Source organism: Emys orbicularis, chromosome 18, assembly GCF_028017835.1.
Source record: "Emys orbicularis isolate rEmyOrb1 chromosome 18, rEmyOrb1.hap1, whole genome shotgun sequence".
Lineage (NCBI taxonomy): Eukaryota > Metazoa > Chordata > Testudines > Emydidae > Emys > Emys orbicularis.
In genome coordinates this window covers 16,321,668-16,340,651 of record NC_088700.1, presented here as the reverse complement: position 1 = coordinate 16,340,651, position 18,984 = coordinate 16,321,668, and the positions used below count along the sequence as shown (strand labels likewise).

Here is an 18,984-nt window from a genome sequence, read left to right as displayed (position 1 = left end):
AAAACATTTCAACTTTTTTGGGGGTGGGGGGGGGGATTTTTTCCACTCCCTGAATAATTTGGTGAAACTGACACAAATTTGCAAAATGTTGTGGTGTCGCCAACTTGCATTGTTCGCCAAAAAAGTGTTTCTTCTGAAAAATTTTGTCCAAATCCAGCTTTACTGGGCACCCAGCACCTTCTGGGCTCGTGAGGAAAAACGGGCCACTTTTTTGATGCCTAAATGGGAACAGCTGAGCTCTGCAAAATCTGGTCCTCAATCCATATACATGGAATTAAAAAAAAAAAAAAGGGGGACAGTCTTTTTGGTTTTGTTTGTGGTGGTTTCTGGGGTGAGGGCGGAAGGTGCCTTCTGTGTATGTTTGAAGATAATTGCTTTTGCTAAATTATTTCTCTCTCTTTTTAAAATATATATTTGTATATATGGGCTGCTGTACAGTTTACATTTCCTGCTGCAGCGACAAATACTTTAATTAAAAGGGAGGAAAAAAACAAACAAACAAAAATGAAAACGCCTCTATGAAAATAAATCTGGGCCCAGCACCTGCTGGTGGAGCGCTGGAGAAAGAGACAGACAGACAGGCGGTAGCTTGCTTGATTTTTTTTTTTCCTTTTTAAAACTGTTTTTGCTACATACTAGGAAGCAGCCTGTGCTGAACACCTCGCTTCTTGAGAGCTATGAAGCTCGACTGCATTTCTCTGAAGCCAGGAAATACTTCTTCTTGCCCTGTCTGACCTCCACGTTCTGTGGAGCCATTAATGTGTTGAAGTCACCGAGTGTGGGACTGAGGTCTGAGTGTGCTGTCGTACTGTATTGCTAGAGAGCTCAGTAAGGCTTTGAGTCGCAGAGGCCCCTTTCTACAGAGAGCGGGGAATGGTGTATTCAGATCTGAGCACGGCATTGCTGGGAACGTATCCCCTAACCGGAATGGCAACAAAACCGGTCAGACTGAGGCGGATGGGAGGGGGTGAAGGCATTGGCTTGAGGGAAGATGAAAGCAGCTAGCCCCCGATCCTGCAAGGAGTTCCCTGTGGCACAGCCCCCTGTGCCTGTGCAGAGCCCCTTATAGGGTAGTGATGCTCCACACGGGTGCGGCGGGGCAGGGGGAGCATCCTGAAAGCAGCTCCTTGCAGGGTCAAGGCGGCGATGGGACCGTAATGGCCAGCAGAGATTGGATGGGTTTGAACAAGCAGGAGGGAGAGGAATCATTAGGGTGCTACAAGGCGCCACAGCTAGCTGTGCTTAGATTGTAAGTCCTTTGGGGCAGGGACCGTCTTTGTTCTGGGTTTGTACAGCACCTAGCACCATGGGGCCCTGGTCCATGACTCGGGCTCCTAGGCTGTACCGTAATTATTATTATTATTATTCCTTGTAAAGGGGGAATATGTAGGGTGAATAAGGAAGGGTGGGCAAGGCAACAAACCGTTTTAATGTCACTGCCCCTCCCGCCCCCCCACACGTGGCAGACCATCTTCAATCAGCCATGGCCACATTGCCATGAGCACCCAGTGGGCACCCCCCATCCCTCTCCCCAGTTCCCAGGCCAGTTGCTGTGAGAAGAACCCATCCAGCAGAGCAGGGGAGAGGAGCTGACCCAGGGGGAGGGGTTGAAAACCCCAGCAGCTCTCTTCCCCCGAGAGTGACCAGGACCCCAAAACCACAGCCCTCTGCACGGGGCTGGGGAGGAGGCCCCCTTTAGGCCAGCGTAGACGGGAAACTAGATGCCTTCCCCCAGTGAATCCATCCCCTCTTTCTGTCACTGCAGGGAGGAAGGAGAGGGGCCGGGCTCCAGTGGGGTCCAAGGCCAGTTGGGCGGATCTCAGACGGGCTCATGTAGGGTGTGTCTACACGGCAGCCGGGAGCAAGCCTAGGGAGACAGACTCGCACTAGCAGAGCTCGAGCTAGTGAGTGAAAGAAGCAGTATGGATGCTCTGGCACTGGTGGAGGCAGGGTGGCCCCTCCCAAGTACCTGGCATACCGTACCTGGCATACCGGCCGTTCCGGTACTTCAGGTGGGAGGCCGCCCCTGCCGGCGTGACCCCCCCCTTCCCCAAGATGCCGTTTTGAAGAGCTCCCTGCCCTGTCCCCACCAGCGTGACCTCGCATGCACGGTATGTGCAAGATCACATCGGCGGAGTGGAGCACTATTCAGTATGGTGTCCCCGGTCTGATACAGGGCAAAGCCACATCCGGTTTGTCTTAGTACTGGACAGGCTCCTGAAGCATAAGCTGTGGACCGTAGCAGCACCTGGCACCCAGCAGGGAGGTTCAGCAGGGTCAGAGTCCCCCAGGATAGTTCTGGGCTGGGGAGAGTCAGGGCACTGCTGCTAGGCAGGGTCTGCGTAGCCAGACTTTGGAGCTAGAGGCTGCTCTGAGAGGGGGCGCGAGAGAGCGAAGGGCAAGAGGAATCTCCTTACTCAGCGTTCTGCCTGCTGACTGTAGTGACAGACAGATACCTTTCATCGGCGCTTCGCCCTGCAGAACGCACGCAGCTGCAGGCGAGTGAGACAGAGATTAGTCCAGCCCGTGCCGCGTCGACAGACCTGGGTACCGGTTATACGTCTGCAAACCCCATGCAGGTGATGGCGCTGCACAGGTGTCATCAGGGGCTTAATTTGAGGGCAGTGACACACAGTCTGGTCTCCAGCCCCTGGTGATGATCCAGGAGAAGGGAAGATCCCAGTTTGGTTGGTTGATTTCTCCCCCTCCCCCCCCTTATTTTTTTTAAAATGAGCAACTTTGATCTGTGACGGACTGATAAAGAAACACAGATGCTCAGTCAATTCGGAGCAGCCGTTAACCAGAGCCGAGCTGCAGGGGCACAATTCAAATCAGTTTGCTGGGGGCTGTTTGCCCATCCCGCTCACGTAATGCATCTCAGACTCCTGGCAAGGAGGCACTTAACCTTCCTCCTTGAAACGATTACCTCTCCCTGACGCCTTCCGAAGCAAACGCCCCCCCTGCACCTGGACCAGACGGACACCTGTCTGGCAGGAACAATGCAATAGGCTGAGACAGTCAGCTCTCACCTACTCCTGCAGTGCGAACCCCAGGCTGCCTGGGGAGGGGGAGCACCGATGCCCTCGCTCCTAAGGTAACCACCGCAAAGGTGCTAATCCCCCGAGCAGGGCCTGGGAGAGCAGCAGATGCCAGCACAGCTGGAGAGTCTTTTCGTTGGCCAATGGGCAGCTTTGGAAGAGCTGGTTTTGCCCCAGAAAATCAGCCTCGCGAGGCCCGGTTCCAGACGCCGAGTGTGTGTGGGGGTGAATTTAAGGCACCGTCCGTTACAGGCTGCCGCTTTCTCCTGCTGTGCTTGAGTTTGTATCACCTGCTCAACGGGGCTAATTAGGTGATCGCCGTCAGATGGAGGAAGCGGAGCTCTTCCTTCCTGCGCTGTCCCTTAAAGAGAGGGAGTGCATTATTCCGGCTTTACCGGCCTGAGCTCACGCGTGTCTGCTCCAGCCCCATCGCGGTCCCCGTATAATTAAGGCTGTCAGTCAAGCTCAGAGGCCTAAACGCTGCAAACTCTGCGGCTTGCTCACAGAACTGCCTTGCTTTGCAGGCAAAGGCGCCATGCCCTCTGCTCTTTGGAGGGAAGTATTATTATCATCGGCGGAGCAAGCTTTGGGGCCATGGGGAGAAAAATTCACCTCTTGGCAGCGTTTAGGTTACTCCTGATGGTGACGTTCCCTTTCACTGTGTCGTTTTAGGGTAACTGTTAAAAACAACATCTCCTTCCAATCCACCCTCCCCTTGCCCGGCATGCATGGAACAGCCCAAAGCAAAAGGGAGGTGGATGAGTCTTTCGACACGGCCTTTCTTCCATTTACTTGGGGAATCTCAGCAGGGGATGAAGCAGTGAGGCGTGTCCCAGAGACTCGTGCTAGACATTACCCGGAATGCCGGGTCAATGTAGCCAGGGCAAACGCAGACAGCTGTCCCACAGGCGCTTGAGAAGGACCCCTGCCTACCGTTCTGTGCAAAGTCTAATGTTGCGGTTCACCAATCCTTTTGATTGATGAATTGATGGGTCACCTCTGTTGGTTTTCTTTGCAGGCCGGGAATTCAGGAGCCGCCGATATGAATCTTGAGGGACTCATGTGCTCCAAATCGCAGTGCAGATTCGCCTTGGTCTTTCTCAAGAAGCTGTGGAAAGTGCAGATGCTTCTCCTGAGTGTGGGTAAGAGAGCTTGATCTCGCGCCGAGTCCTGCCATCCCGTCCCCAGCCCCACTTGTTATTTGCACATGGTCACCAGGATCAAAGCCCCACCGTGCTGGGCGCTATATAGTGAGAGACAGCCCGTGCCCTGAAGAGCTTGCACTTTAAATAGACAGGACCCAACAACTGAGTGTGGCGAAGGGGGTAGAAGGGACGAGGGCGGTTGGAGCATGGTAGTGGTAACAGGAAATGTGGTTACATAGATCCGCTATGTGCAGAGCTAAATAGCTTCAGAAAGTTCGATGTCTGTGAGATTTGTGGAACCACCTCTACTCCTGGCGAAGCAGAACAGGCCTGAGGTTCCTCTGGCTCACACCGGGTTTACGGCAGCGTGATGGGAATGAGTATGCGGAGAATGAGGCCCAAAGATGTCGGATGGGATGGAGAATGGTGCAGTGTGCACCAGCCCTTTGCCATGGTCCAGGCCAAGGGCTGGAGTCTGCAGTCCATACCCACACTGGGGACCATTTACTCCCACGAATCCTTTGACTTCAGGGGGACACTTGAATGGGTTAGTTCTCCTGGGGTGAGTCCGGTCTCAGCCGTGTGGCCCTAACGTGCTGCTAGTCAAGTTTGCGCCTGCATATTTCTCAGCCAGTCGTGCTTTTCCAAACCAAGCACCCCATTTTGCAAAGACTTCCTAGCATTTACTACTGCGAGCAATGACGCTTTCCTCAGTGGAACTACTCCCAGTTGTAAGCACTGAACCTGGGAAGGCTGCAGTTCTTGGGCAAGACTGTGTATATACTCGGATCTAGGTGATTTTTAGAAAATTGAGTCACTTGAGCTATATTTGCCTGTGTGGTGGGGAAGAAAAGCTTCTGATTTTTTTTTTTTAAATGTGAAAAACGTCTGTATTGTTTCCCACACTTCGCGCAAAACAATCAGGTGGCATTTCACTGTTTTCTCCTCTCAAAATGTTACCTTTGTGCTGTGAAGGAATGTGGATAATTTCAGTCCAAGTTGTAACTTTTTCAAAATTGTAAGTACCTGAAAACAGCAGCTTAGGCCGTAGCATGAGCTCTGTTCAGTAGACCCCTGTACTCATGAGCAGCTTTCTGCAGGGTTAGAGTTAGAATGTGTATGTGTGTGGGTGGAAAGTAGGGTGACCAGACAGCAAGTGTGAAAAATCAGGACGGGGTGGGGGATAGTAGGCGCCTACGTAAGACAAAGCCCCGAATATCATGACTGTCCATATAAAATCAGGATATCTGGTCACCTTAGTGGATGGGTGGGTGGTCCAGTGAAATCCACCAGGAGGACCAGTGCTTGTGAACCCCTTCCACAAAGTAAGGCAGTCCTATTTTCACTAGAAAGGCTGGTTGTTTGTCTTGGGAAAATCATTGCAGCTTCCGGGCTAAAAATGCATCCATCAGACCTTCAGTTTGAAAGAAGTCCTCTTGGTGCACAGTAGTTTAATGACTATTGCGTTGTTTGATATGGGGCTTTATGAGAAAAGTCAAATTAAAATCTTTTGGTTTACAATCAAAATTGTGCTTAACAAATCGTTTTTTTTTAAATCTGAAAATCCATATTCCACTTGACTCATTTGGAGATGATTTACAGCCAGCTTTGTAAAGATTCCTGGAGGAATTCTGCTCAGCAGAAGGCTGGCTGGGTTGTCAAAGATCTCGATGTTTTTACACGTAAGATGTGTGAAAGTCATGGGTGAAATCGTGGCCTCACTGAAATCAGTGGCAAAATTCTCATTGACTTCAACGGGACCAAGATTTCATGTGGATTTTTCATGTGGATTTCCCATGTGGAAGTTGTGGTTGTGACACACATGCAGCCTTATAGACAAGTTCTCCCCAAATGGCTTGCGGGTTTTGGTGCCCATCTTTATTTGCACACACCCGCCACTCCAGAGCCTGAGTTTTAGGAGCATTGAGCCCATACTCTGTTCTGGTTTCCCTACTGAGGTAGCTGAGTGCCTCTGTGATGTCCCGCTATCTCCCCAATGGACTTCAGCCGCTCTTCCTGAAATCAGGCCCTGGGTGTCTAAGGGTACGTCCATATAAAATCGATAGTAATCGATCTATCGGGGATCGATATATCGTGTCTCGTCTAGACGCGATATATCGAACCCCGAACTCGCTCCCCGTCGATTCCGGAACTCCACCAGGGCGGGTGGCAGTAGCGGAGTCAACGTGGGAGCCGCGGCCGTCGATCCCGCGCCGTGAGGACCTGAGTAAGTTGAAATAAGATATGTCGACTTCAGCTACGCTATTCCCGTAACTGAAGTTGCGTATCTTACATCGACCCCCCCCCCCCAGTGTAGACCAGCCCTAAAGCTGGGCACTAAACACTCCAAATTAGCCTCGTCAGCCTGGGAACACCTGCGCTGGGCCATTTGCTCCTGCTGAGCTGATGTAACAACAGTCCCCCGGCGACATCCTCCAGAGATGGCCTTAGTGTCTGTGCTACCCACTCTCAGAAATGCAACCGACTCTTGGCCGCCACTATCGAACAGCAAGGCCCATGACCATGAAATGTGTTTGCTAGGCCATTTCCCTGGCATCTATCCGTGTGCTGCTCAGTTCCCCTAGGCCTGGCTTGATGGGGGCAGGGGTGTTCTGCTGCGGAGGACACATCTCTTGGTAACTTCAGACTCTATGGCAGTGCTGAGCTAACAAGAGAACCAGGGGCTCCAACAGAAGGTGAGAAGCGGCCAGGTCCACTGCAGGTTGATATCCTATTCTGGGTACGCAGCAAACCGCAGGGGAGCCGGCAGAGTCTGTTACAAACACAGAGGCCGGCTGGCTGGGTGCGGCTTTCCCCATTAGATCTCACCTGTTCTGGAGCTACCTCTGGAGGCAGAGGTGGAGTATTTGGGGCTGGCAGGCACCTGGGAGATGCTGCCACTCAGTGTCCTGCTCTCCCACCTTCCTTAGGTCCCTTTGGGAGCACAATTAATGTTTGCCAGGCCCTAGGATCAGCTTTTTACAAGGGGGAGCCACGCAGTCCCGTGGACCTGAGGGCCTTTGGGCTCCTGCGCCACCTGTTTCTCATTGGGTGCTCCTACAGCGAGTCCAAATGAGTTCAGACCCCTGCAGAGACTGCTACGCCTTCAGGGAGCCATGCACCCAGAGCGTATTCGCAGTGAGGCAGTGCAGCATCGGAATACAGCATCGGCGCACGCTCAGGTCAACAAGCATGGGGAAGCCAAGCCCATGGCAGCGTGGAACAGCTGCTTCTGCCTATACACAATGTTCCGCATTCTCCTCGAATCCATCTCGGCTCGCTCGCCCTCTCGCTGGCTCAGAGTCTCTGTCTTTACAGCAGCAGAAGCCTTAAAACACCTCGCTCCTTTGTGTCCAGCCGCAGCCATGCTGTGCGCACTCTCGCGGGCTGCCAGGCGTGCAAAGGGAATTTTTGGTGGCTGAAGCTGCCGCTGCCTCTGCAGGACCTTCCACGCATATGGGTGGATTCCAGCCGGACGTATCTGGTTCCAACCCAGACGGGCCTCTTGCCTTTGTGATATCCAGCTATACCTCGCTCCCCATTTATACTCCATAGGTAAACTGAGTCACACGTATTGTCCGTAAAAATATTACAGGCAATTTCCCCTTCTCCACCCAGGGCTGGAAAGAGGGTGATATAAGGTTGTGCCTGTGCCCCTTACCTTCCGATGGGGCTGGGAACGGCTGTGTTGAGGGGGCCAGGACAGCAGTGTCTGTCCCCCTTCATTGGATCCCTCCTGTGGCTGCCCTCCTTCACCTCTTCTGCTCCCCCATCCTTCCTACTTAAGGGATGTGCCCCCTCCTTCCCTGCTGATGGATGGGAGACAACGGGGAGGCTTCATTCGCTTTCCCCTCCCCAGCTGGTGTGTGAACAAGTGCTAGTGCTTGCACTTATACCTTTAATGGAGGAGACGGGATGAGATGAGGGGAATTCCCCGCCCCCCAATCCCAGTCCCTACCCCCAACTCTTCAGGGTTGTAACCTCCATGTCTCCTTATTTCTGGCCATGCTCCAGTGCAGTATCAGATACCCCTCACACCTGAGCCTGAATCCTGCCCTTGGAGGGGGCGGACTGGCTGCTTTCCCCTCTATCTGCAGCTTTGTGCATCTCAGAAGCACAGAGAAGGGACAGCTGAGTTATCATTCTGCATTCGTACAGCACCTAGCGCAGTGGAGTCCCCATCTTGGCTGATTCCTGGGCACTACTGCAATAAACGTACGAAATGCCTGGGTTTTACTGCCCACGTGGAGTGGAGCTCCAAGAAGAAAGGCAACGCAAAGGAGACAAGATGTCTAACGTTCTTTTGGTGTTAATGCCTTTCCTACCCATCTATGTACAGGGGCCAATCCTGTCTGTCTTTCTCCCCCCAAACTCCTACTGATTTCAGTGGTGCACAAGGAATGTAGGGCTGGGCCCGTGGTTTTCCCTGGCAGGGACACTGGTTTGCAAGCACGTGGAACATTATTATTTATTATTTGCATTACCATAGTAACTAGGGGCCCCAGGGATGGACCAGAGCCCCACTGTGCTAGGCGCTGTACAAAGAAAGAACAAAAAGATGATTTTTTCTCTGTTCTGCGCTCCTCTGTTTTGCACCCACATTTTTGGGGCAGGTTTTGTAGCTGTTTGGGTTCTTTCCAGGTCCTGCTGGTGGATGTGCTGGGGGGGACCAATGACTCCTTGTAATAGAAACATGAGAGGTTGGAAGGAGCCTGCTCTCTGCATCCCCTAATCGGTGCAGATACAAGGCCCTTGAAGAGACAATGAGAGCGAGAGAGAGAGCTGGGCTCAGCGTAAATGAACCCTTGCCAACTGTGCCCAGCAGAGGGCGCACTCAGGGTTGCGGATATATCAGTGCTGCTCTCTGTAGTGCCCCGTGGTTAGAGTGGGGAGGGGGCTGAGAATCGGCACTCCGGGGTTCTGTTCCTGGCCCTGGAAGGGAGTCTGTGACTTAAAGTAGGGGGCTGGGAGTCAGGGCTCATGGGTCGTCTCCTTTCTGGTTCTGCTGCTAACTCAGTGAAGGGCTTTGACAAGTCACTTCACCTCGCTGTGCCGCTATGTTGCCATTTTACAGATGGGGGAATAATACCTACCCTGCGGGGCTGCTGTGAGTCGCAATGTTTGCAATGCGCAGCGAGGGCCTGGGGTGGAAATTGCTGTAGCAATACGAGGGATTATTAACAGAAAGTCCTGGCTGGTGAGGGACTAGTTCTGATCTAGCCACTCGGGGGCTCCCCTGCTCTGGAACAGTATCGGCAGGTCTTCAGCCATACGTGGTTGAAACTCACACCAGTCCGATGTGCGTTTTGGGGGGCCGGGCGGCAGGTGGGCCCACCTGTGGTGCTGCTACCAGGCGGAGGCCATTGCTTCCCTGTTTCAACGTGTACGTCTTGTGTCCGTTTCCTTCGACAGTGCTCAGTGTGCGAGTTGTCCAGTACTGCGGGAGGATGATGCCTGACTTTCCCTTTGAGTAAGTCACCCTGCTTCCCCAGGCCCGATCTGCGTGGCTTTAGGCTCCTAGAGGGAGCTCAGTAGCCAGAAACACACCTCATCTGTATAGCGAGCGGTGGGGCGTGGGGAACCCTAGGGAGTTTGGGAGAGCCGTGCTCCACCTGGCGAGGAGATGGTCTGAACTGTGTGGCAGGAGGAATGGGGTGGAAGGAGAGGAAAGGAAGAGAAAAGTAGCAGGGGGAAAAAAAATCATGGAAGGATTCGATTCTAAACCTAAAAGCGTCCCATAGTTTGGGATCCCTGGCAGGTCGTGGAGAGGGAGCCAGAGGGGTGTGCTAATGGACAGTTCTGGAGCGGACTCATGATGGACAAGAGAGGGGGTGGAGGCAGTAGGAAGGACTGTGACTAAATGAGGCGTGTCTCTTTCACAGGAAGGACATCAACATTTGCAGGAAGCGCTTTGCATGGAGAAAGCCCATTCTTGGCAGGTTTGTTAGTTGCTTTTGATTTGTGCTGGGGATGTTGGCGAGGGAGGGTTTGACGCTCTGATCAGTGTATGTGGAAGGGCAGGGCAGGCAGTGTGTGTTGAATCCAGCAGACAGGAAGGGAGATGTGGCTTAGTCCACGGCGAGTGCTGGTACCGCTGTGAACAAGCAGAGGTGAGACACACTGAGGAACCACAAGAGGAAAAGCAGACCTCACCTCCGCCCTAGGGCAGAGAAATTGAAAGATGTCTCAGCATTTCCAAGACGTTGGCAGGCCAAGGCAAGGGGAGTAAATTGGGGAAGTGGAGTGCGGGAGCTCAGAGGGGATTTCGCCATCGCAGGCTGGGCCGAGACGTGGGGCGGAACCAACCAGGGCTAACAGGGAGGGACGTGGTTCCTTTTCTAGAAGCGCTTGGGGTGAGCACAGAAGCATCCGAGTGCCCTAGGTCAGTGGCTCTCCGCCTTTCCAGACTCCTGACCCCCTTGCAGGAGTCTGATTTGTCTTGCGTACCCCCAAGTTTCACCTCATTTAAAAACGACATGCTCACAAAACCAGACATCACAATACAAAAGTGTCACAGCACAGTGTTCCTGAACAGTTGCTGAATTTCTGATGTTTACCATATAATTATGAAATAAATCAACTGGAATATAAATATTGCACTTGCATCTCAGTGTACAGTATACAGAGCCGTATAAACAAGTCAGTGTCTGTATGAAATTTTACTTTGTCCTGACTTCACTAGAGCTTTTTATGTAGCCTGTTGTAAAACTAGGCGCATACCTAGAAGAGCTGATGTACCCCCCGGAAGACCTCTGTGTACCCCCAGGGGTCCGCCTACCCCTGGTTGAGAACCACTGCCCTAGGTGAGCCTGGCTGCTCAGCCCACGTGTAGAGGCTGTGCCTGGCGTTTCCTCCCTGGACCCTGCTGCGGTGCTAACACCCTGGCTCTCTCTTGCTAGGTTCGAGCCTGACTGGAAACCTTTCCTGACCAGCAAGGAGTTATTCTGGCAGGATGACACCCCTGCCAGGAGACAACTAAACGACCTTCTCCACTTCCACAGTCTTCCCTTCGGACTGAATAGTTCGGGTATCGGTCTCCCCCTCCCCAAGCACGCCCTTTGCTCACGGTTACCTCGCGGGGCTGTGGGGGCCCACGGGGCATCAGAAAAGCCTCTCCATTACGCAGCCACGCGGAGAGGTGGAAGGCGGGGGTGGGGCTAGGAGAGAAATATGCCAGGGCTGCTCGGAGCCGAAGCGCAGGATTTTCTGGGTAGGTGGTCAGGCTGGAGGAGTGGATACGGCCCTTGGAGGATGAGCGTGGGGAACGGCAGAGAGGAAGGAAGGAGGAAACTCTTTAATTCCATTCTCCAGCCGGGGCCGGTAGGCCCATGAATAGAACTGATGAGGGCTGGTCTGTTAAAGCTTCCATTGCAGTCAATGGGCTGGTATCGGGGCCCTTCGTTCTGAACTGTCCCAGCGTGTGCCCTGATTATTTGTGTGCTGGGACACTTGATGGAAAACCTAGGCAAAATATGATCCCTGCCCCAAAGAGTTTGCCAACTACCTGGTGCAGTGACATGGTGAGTGAAAGCCGCAGGCAGCAGCGGGGAATAGGGAGAAGGGAGGGCAAAGGTTACAGCGATACAGTTCCTTTGGGGCAAGGGGCTGCGTGTTTGGCCGGGCAATGTGTTGTCTATCTCTGTCCCACTGTATAATGAATAGAGAAGTCTGACACCCATCTGTCCCAGGCCTTGTCTGTACAGAGACTCAGGGCACGACAAGCTGGGGTGTAAATCTACAGTGGCTGCATGGACCCTCCTGCCGCGCATTCGAATTCCCTGGGGCGCTCGGGGTACTGCAGTTTGGAACAGCAGCAGATCAGAGCGCAATGCAGAAATTCTAGTGCATGGCAGCAGGGTCCACGCGGCCATGTAGCGCATGGCAGGCTACTGCGCTGTAGAGTTACACCCCAGTGTGCCGCGCACTGAGTCTCTGTGTAGACATACACAGGAGGCAGAGAATATTCAGCAAACGGGAGGAGGAGTGGATGAAACCAGGGGGTCGTGTCTTCGGGAGGGGATCACTTGGCCCAGGCAGATGTTAAAGAACATAAGAATGGCCCTACTGGGTCAGACCAAAGGTCCATCTAGCCCAGTATCCTGACTTCCGACAGTGGCCAATGCCAGGTGCCCCAGAGGGAATGAACAGAACAGGGAATCATCAAGTGATCCAACCCCTGTCGCCCATTCCCAGCTTCTGCTAAAGAGAGGCTAGGGACACCATCCCTGCCCATCATGGCTAATAACCATTGATGGACCTTCCTCCATGAATGTATCTAGTTCTTTTTTGAACCCTGTTATAGTCTTGGCCTTCACAACATCCTCTGGCAAGGAGTTCCACAAGTTGACTGTGCGTTGTGTGAAGAAATACTTCCTTTTGTTTGTTTTAAACCTGCTGCCTGTTCATTTCATTTGGTGACCCCTAGTTCTTGTGTTCTTGTCTCATTGTTTAACCTCTTTCTCCTTTCCGTCCAGTTCTCCATGCGTTCCACACGTTACAGCTCCTCCCGCAGCAGGGGATGCCAAAGTCCATTGAGCGGTAGGGGAGCTGGGCTGGTGGCTGTGTGCTGGGGGGACAATGGTGGGTGTTAGTGGTGGGGAAACCTCAAAAAAGGGATTAGCAGCTTGGTTTGGAACCTGTGTATCTGAGGCTCGTTAAAGTTCTCCCATTCTTACCACCCCTCCGATCCATCCCCTCCGCTGACACCCTGCTCCCTCTCCTCGCCTCCCTGCAGGCCCCTCCTACCCTCCCTGCAGGCCCCTCTAACTTGCCCTTCTGGGCCGCCTTGGCTCCCAGGGCCTCAGAAAGGTCACTAGCCGCTGCCCTGTAATTTCTATTACACCCTGCTCTCTCTCCCCTCCCCCATCACCATCTACCTCCTCCCAGGGCGGGGCAGCTCAGGGCACACTGAGGTAAGTGCAGATGTCTGTGGTGCTAGTCCACTACTGGCTGTGAAGCATGGTCCGTCTGCGGGGCAGCTGTTAGCCACTGGATTGCTTCCCTCTCCCACTAGTGTCTTGTGGCCCTTTCAGTACAGACTGTCTTGCCCCTCCACCAGCTTAGCCGAGGCCACACACAGGTTTCTTAGCATGCTGGGGAGACTCCAGGCCTTGTTCCTCTCACTGGGGCATGGCCCACATCCAGCCGAGCGGAGTGCGGCATCCCTGTGTTGCAGGGCTAACCAGCTAATAGAGGGGCTCTGTGGGTTGGAGTGGCAGCGCTCTGTACCATGCCAACCCCGCTCCTGGTATCTGAGCACAGCAGGAGCAGCCGAACTCTCCTGGTGCCGGGCTGAGTTCCAGGTTTCCTCTGCTCTGCAGTCGCGTGGGGAGACCCATCAGTAGGCCAGACAAGCCCTGGGGGATATTGCTCTAGAGGGGGAGGAACAGGTCCTCACATTCATTCCATTGGCTCCTTTGTCCAGTCTTCGGTGCCGAAGGTGCGTCGTGGTCGGCAACAGTAACTCCATTCGTGGCCGAGGCCTCGGGGCAGTGATTGACTCGCACAACATCGTCATCAGGTACCGGATGCTCCCTGGGACCAACACGCAGAGGGGAACCGATGGCTTGATGTACACGTGCTTAACTCTTTTTGTATGGGGAGTATAACCACCTTGACCCCTGCGTTCAGGGAGCCTCATGACCTTGGCCAAACACACAAGCAGATGCCATGGTTGTCAGAGTTCTGTCTCCACAATCGCAGGCCTTTTCTGTAGCGACACTACAATAAAAATCCCGTCAGGACTGCAATGTTTAGCCCCACAGCCCGAGTCCCGCAAGCCTGAGTCAGCTGACCTGGGTCAGCCGCGCCCATGCCGCGAGTCTTTTATTGCAATGTAGATGAATCCTTTGACCTCTTCCATTTGCTCATTCAGTAGAAGGGAGAACGGTCTTGTGGACAAGGCCTTGCTTTGGGATTCAGGAGATCTGGGTTGAATTTCTGGCAATGCCATCGATTTCTTGAGTGAAAGTCACTTCATTTCTCTGTGCATCCATTCCCCATCTGCAAAACGGGGCTAGAATCATACTGTCTTCTGCCACCCTTTGTCTGTCTTTAGGTAGCTTTTTGGATCATGGACCATTTCTTACTACGTGTGCCTGCAGTACCTAGCACACTGGAGCCATGATATCAATTGAGGCTGCGAGGTGCTGAAAATAACGAAGTAGTAAAGTAAAATAAACCCCCACATGTGAACAAGTCTGGCCCTGGGTTCCATCCGGCAGTGGCACACGACCTGTTCCGTGACAACCTCCATCTCTGGCCTGCTCTCAGCGTGCTGCCTTTCCCCCGTCAGGTTAAACAATGCTCCAGTGAAAGAGCACGAGGAAGATGTGGGTGAGAAAACCAGCATCCGGCTCTTCTTCCCCGAGTCTGCGCTGCCCAACCCTCTGGATAACAACGACAATGAAACGCTGATGGTGCTCATTGCGTTCAAGGGCCTGGATTTTACCTGGGTGAAGGAGATGCTGCTGCAGACAAGGAATAAGGTGAGGCATCTCAAAGGGCTATCGGGAGGTGCTCGGCCAGGTGGAATGAGATAAGGGGGAGTGAAGAGGTTTCAGGGCTCTGTTGTGCTCTTCCATATCATGGGGTGCACATAAGCAACCTGCCACGAGCAGTGGGGTGACCCCAAGCTTCTGGTCCAATCTGGCTCTCAACTCATCCGTCATTAAATGGGAAGACTGTCTACATGGGACCTAATCCTAGAAGGCTGAGGGCATTGGGAGCAGGAGAAGGGACCAGACTTTGCCATCCTTACTCAGCCGAGAGTCCAGTTGATTCTAATCCTGTAGCAAAGTGTTACTCAGTGTGAACATGGGGGGCAGAGTCTGGACAGCACCAGGGTAGATTCAGGCTGGGATTTCGACAGTCAGGCGCCCAATTCCCATTGAAATTCAGTGGCAATTGGATGCCTCGCTCTCATTTGCACCTTTGGAAATCTTCCCCCTAGTTACTAACCACTTGCCCGTTACCTGTTGGTACTGGCCTGTCTTGTCAGGTTACTTATGCCTGCTACCTCTATGTGATCTCTGTGCTAATTCCGGTAGCCCTTGTTATGTGTTCATTTATTATTTGTACTAACCACCTGCCCTCCTATGCTCTGCTGCTTCCTAATGAGTCAACAGGCTGGGATATTGCAGCTGGAGCCAAATCTCTCTCTCTCTCTCTCTCTCTCTCACTCTCTCTCTCTATCCTACAGACCGTAGAGGGGTTTTGGCGCAGGCCGCCCAGTGAATGGAAGTGGAATCCCTCTCACCTGCGGATTCTGCACCCTTACGTCACCTACGAAGCAACATACAAATTGCTTCAGCTGAAGAAGACGGGCGGGGTATGGCCCTGACTGCCTGGCAGGGAGAAAGCTCCAGCGTGCTACTTGCCCCCTTTAACTCTGTGCCTTCCTGCTTCACCGCAATACAATGCTGCCCAAAGCAGAGTCGCAGAAGGAGATGGAGGGGGATTTCTGTTGCCATGGCCGGCCTCGCTCTAAATGGGCGATGGGGGTTTCTACCCCATCCACTGGGTCTGTGTCCAGATATTACTGACATTCAGCCTAAATTTCCCTTTCTTATTTTCATCCCACCATTCCTTGCCAGGCCAGGCTGAACAGTGTCTCCCCAGCTTAGTCAATGCTTAGCCAAGCTGTGTGTATTCGGTTCTCTTTCCCCATCAGATGGGCCCTCTGCAAGGAGAGAGGAATTTAGGTTTGCATCCCTTAAAGCAGTGAGGTATGCAGGAGAGCTCAAGTCTAATCCTGGCTCTGATGCCAACTCCTTCTGTAGCATTAATTTCCTCACTCATTGGGGCACTGAGGATTATGCAGTTAATAAGTATAATCATTCTTTGTCTTTCGTCCTGATCCTCCAAGCACTTTGCAGCCATTAATTAATTCAGCCACCACTGTGAATTAGGGAAGCATTGTAATCACCATTTTCGGAGGGGGAAGAGTGTCTAAATGACTTGCCCAAGGTCAGGCAGTGATTCCTAGCCAGGGTTGGGATTGGGACTGGGACCCAAGTCTCCAGATCCCCAAACCCGGGCGCTACAACGTATCCTCGCTGCAAGTGCTACTGTCCATGCGGGAAGTGCTACGTGGGTACTTAGAGACCGGATGGTACGTTTTCTCCTGAGCTGAGCGTTGTGGCTGTTCTGCTTGGTCTCATTTATTTTTTTAAGGGCAGGTGTTTGTTTGTGAAGGCCAATGTTACCTTCAAATGACTGGCTGGATTTTTGTAACTTTTAGGTTGGAATTTAATGCACGGGCTCGAATTTAATACAACACTAACACGCCAACCAGAGAGAGTACGTACCCAGACTAGGCATACCCAGAAATCCGACAGGGACCAATTACATGCATGCTCAGTAGCATGTACAGACCTGCAGTGCCTGCTGGATTCCTTCCAAAAGCTCACAGTTCTCCACTGTGGTTAACATTTGACTTTTCCAAAGGCCCCGGTCTCACTACAGGCCGCCCTGTTCTGCACAGCATCACTTTAGAAAGATGCACCTTGTGGTTTTGTCAGAGAAACGGCAAGGCCTGTAAACTGCCCTTCTATCTGTCTTGGTATTTTTCTGCTAAGTTGGGGGTGGCGGGGGCAGTTGGTCCCAAATGCAGCCAGGTGGCTTGGGGCTGCTGTGGTAAAAGTTGAGATCAAAATGCATAATGTAATTTGAAAATGTGTCATATCCTTTTATCCAGAAATATTCCACCACCGGAATCATCGCTTTGAACTTAGCTCTCCATATCTGCCACGAGGTTAACATCATAGGATTTGGGTACCCTGACAAGGATGACAATACCACGCCAGTACACTACTATGACCCGGCGCATCTGAACGAGGGCCTGGTACGATTATCCTCAGTATGTTAACCTGTTCCTTGTGAGGACACCCGCTGGGAGAGGCTGGGTCTGGACTAGCTGGTAGCTCCCCCACGCTCAGTGCTCCTTCATCATTCCCCACAGCGACTCCTCTTGGGAGAGGCTGGGTCTGGAGTAGCTGCTGGGAGCTCTTCGAGAGGGCTTCAGGCACAGACTCTGTATACTCCAGTACAGCATGTGGAATGGCAATAGGGGCCCAATCCAGTGCCCATTGAAATCAACAGGAGTCTTGCTACTGGTCTCCCCTCCTGTTGCCGTCACTGTCTCGTTTGTCTGCTTCTCCCTGGTGCCCATCTTCATGCTCATGCACCGGGGCCTGCAAAGCCACCTTCCCGACCTCATGCAAATCCCCGCATAAGTCTCACTTTTTCCATGCCACCTGCAAGAAATTAGCCAGATGAGCCATTCATTTGTTTAAAATACAGAAACCCAATCACCCTTACCCTGCCGTGCTGCATAATTGCATTACCGTAGTGCTGTTAACCCTTGCCATTCCTGACTCTTTCCCTTCCCTCCTGCCTTTTTACCCCCTTTTATTAAAGTTATATCATTAATAGCAGTGGCACCTAGAGTAGTGGTTCTCAAAGCTGGTCCGTCGCTTGTTCAGGGAAAGCCCCTGGCGGGCCGGGCCGGTTTGTTTACCTGCCGTGTCTGCAGGTTCGGTCGATCGCGGCTCCCATTGGCTGCGGTTCGCCGCTCCAGGCCAATGGGGGCTGCGGGAAGCGGCGTGGGCCGAGGGATGTGCTGGCCACCCTTCCTGCAGCCGCCATTGGCCTGGAGCGGCGAACCGCGGCCAGTTTGAGCCGCGATCGGCCTAACCTACGGACGTGGCAGGTAAACAAACCATCCTGGCCCGCTAGGGGCTTTCCCCAAACAAGCGGCGGACCGGCTTTGAGAACCACTGACCTAGAGCCTGCAACTGAGAAGGGGCCCGTCTTCTGTGGGCGCTGTACACACACTGCAAGAGACGGTCCCTGCCCCAAAGAGCTTACAGACAGGATGGAGAGACTAAAACCAGAGAGACGAAGTGACTTGCCCAAGGCTATGCAGTGAGTCACTGGCAGAACTGGGAATAGAGCCCAGATCACCTAGTTCCCAGTCCAGTGCTCGAAGCATGGCACCATACTGATGTTGTAAATTTCATGGGGTAGGGATCTTTGGTCAGATCCCCAGTTGTCTCAATTGGAGTCGCTCCATTGAGACGGATTTACACCAGCTGTGGGTCCGGCCTGCTTTCTGTCTGTGCTGGGAGATGGTTAGCACACAATTCTGGGCGCTGTAAGAAATGATCCGTACCAACAGCACTTCTCTCTGCAGTTTGTGACGCACAACATCAGCGCGGAGCAGGCGTGGCTGCTGAAAATGATGGAGCGGGGGATGATTTCCGACTTGATGCGCCCTTCCTCCTGGTCCTGGGGCCCCTGAGTGGGGGCGACGCTGCGCGATGTTCCAGGAGCCGTTGCTCCATGCACCAGTGTTGGGCCACCGTTGGCGTTTATTCTTTGTTGTTGTTCTGAACTGTATCGGACAGGGCAGGTGTTATCCTGTTCTGTACCTGGTGGGCAATAAGCCATGGTCCTTCGGTGTTTGACTGCAGGGCCTTTGCCCTGATGGCCTGCGACGTTCGCCTCTAATCACTGATCCATGGCTTCCTTGGTGGAGGAGGAAGAATGTCATATGGTGCTTCCTGCACCTTTTGGAAACAGCCCTCCCTGCTTTGCCTGCTAGTCACTTGTATTAACCCTTGAGTTGAGAGGTTAAGGCCCCCCAATGGGGCACTGAGGGGTGATCTTAAACCAGGTCCCTTACAGTTCTCAGTCCCTTTCTCCGGAGCCTCAAGTGAGAAGGAGCTGGTCCCGCTGGCTTGGAGAAGGACTCTGCTGACTCCCCCGAGGATCCGGCGTCTCAGGTGATCTTTGAAACG

The 18,984-nt window shown here is 53.0% G+C and overlaps 1 protein-coding gene across 1 annotated transcript; it reads left to right on the top strand.

The window, feature by feature from the left end:
- The first annotated feature begins 4,080 nt into the window (after nt 1-4,080).
- LOC135891463 (CMP-N-acetylneuraminate-beta-galactosamide-alpha-2,3-sialyltransferase 4-like) lies at nt 4,081-18,485 on the top strand. The gene is made up of 10 exons (XM_065419017.1): nt 4,081-4,180; nt 9,596-9,653; nt 10,066-10,122; nt 11,083-11,210; nt 12,658-12,721; nt 13,608-13,703; nt 14,478-14,670; nt 15,384-15,512; nt 16,881-17,027; nt 18,378-18,485. The coding sequence occupies exons 1-10, from the start codon at nt 4,081-4,083 to the stop codon at nt 18,483-18,485; spliced, it is 1,080 nt and encodes a 359-aa protein (XP_065275089.1).
- The last annotated feature ends 499 nt before the right edge of the window (nt 18,486-18,984 follow it).

What these genes read in the sequence shown, in the direction of transcription:
- LOC135891463 (XM_065419017.1), top strand. Translation starts at nt 4,081, where the DNA reads ATGAATCTTGAGGGACTCATGTGCTCCAAATCGCAGTGCAGATTCGCC. An exon ending in GATGCTTCTCCTGAGTGTGG is followed by an intron (nt 4,181 to 9,595) that starts GTAAGAGAGCTT and finishes TTCCTTCGACAG; the next exon opens with TGCTCAGTGTGCGAGTTGTC. An exon ending in CGCATCTGAACGAGGGCCTG is followed by an intron (nt 17,028 to 18,377) that starts GTACGATTATCC and finishes TTCTCTCTGCAG; the next exon opens with TTTGTGACGCACAACATCAG.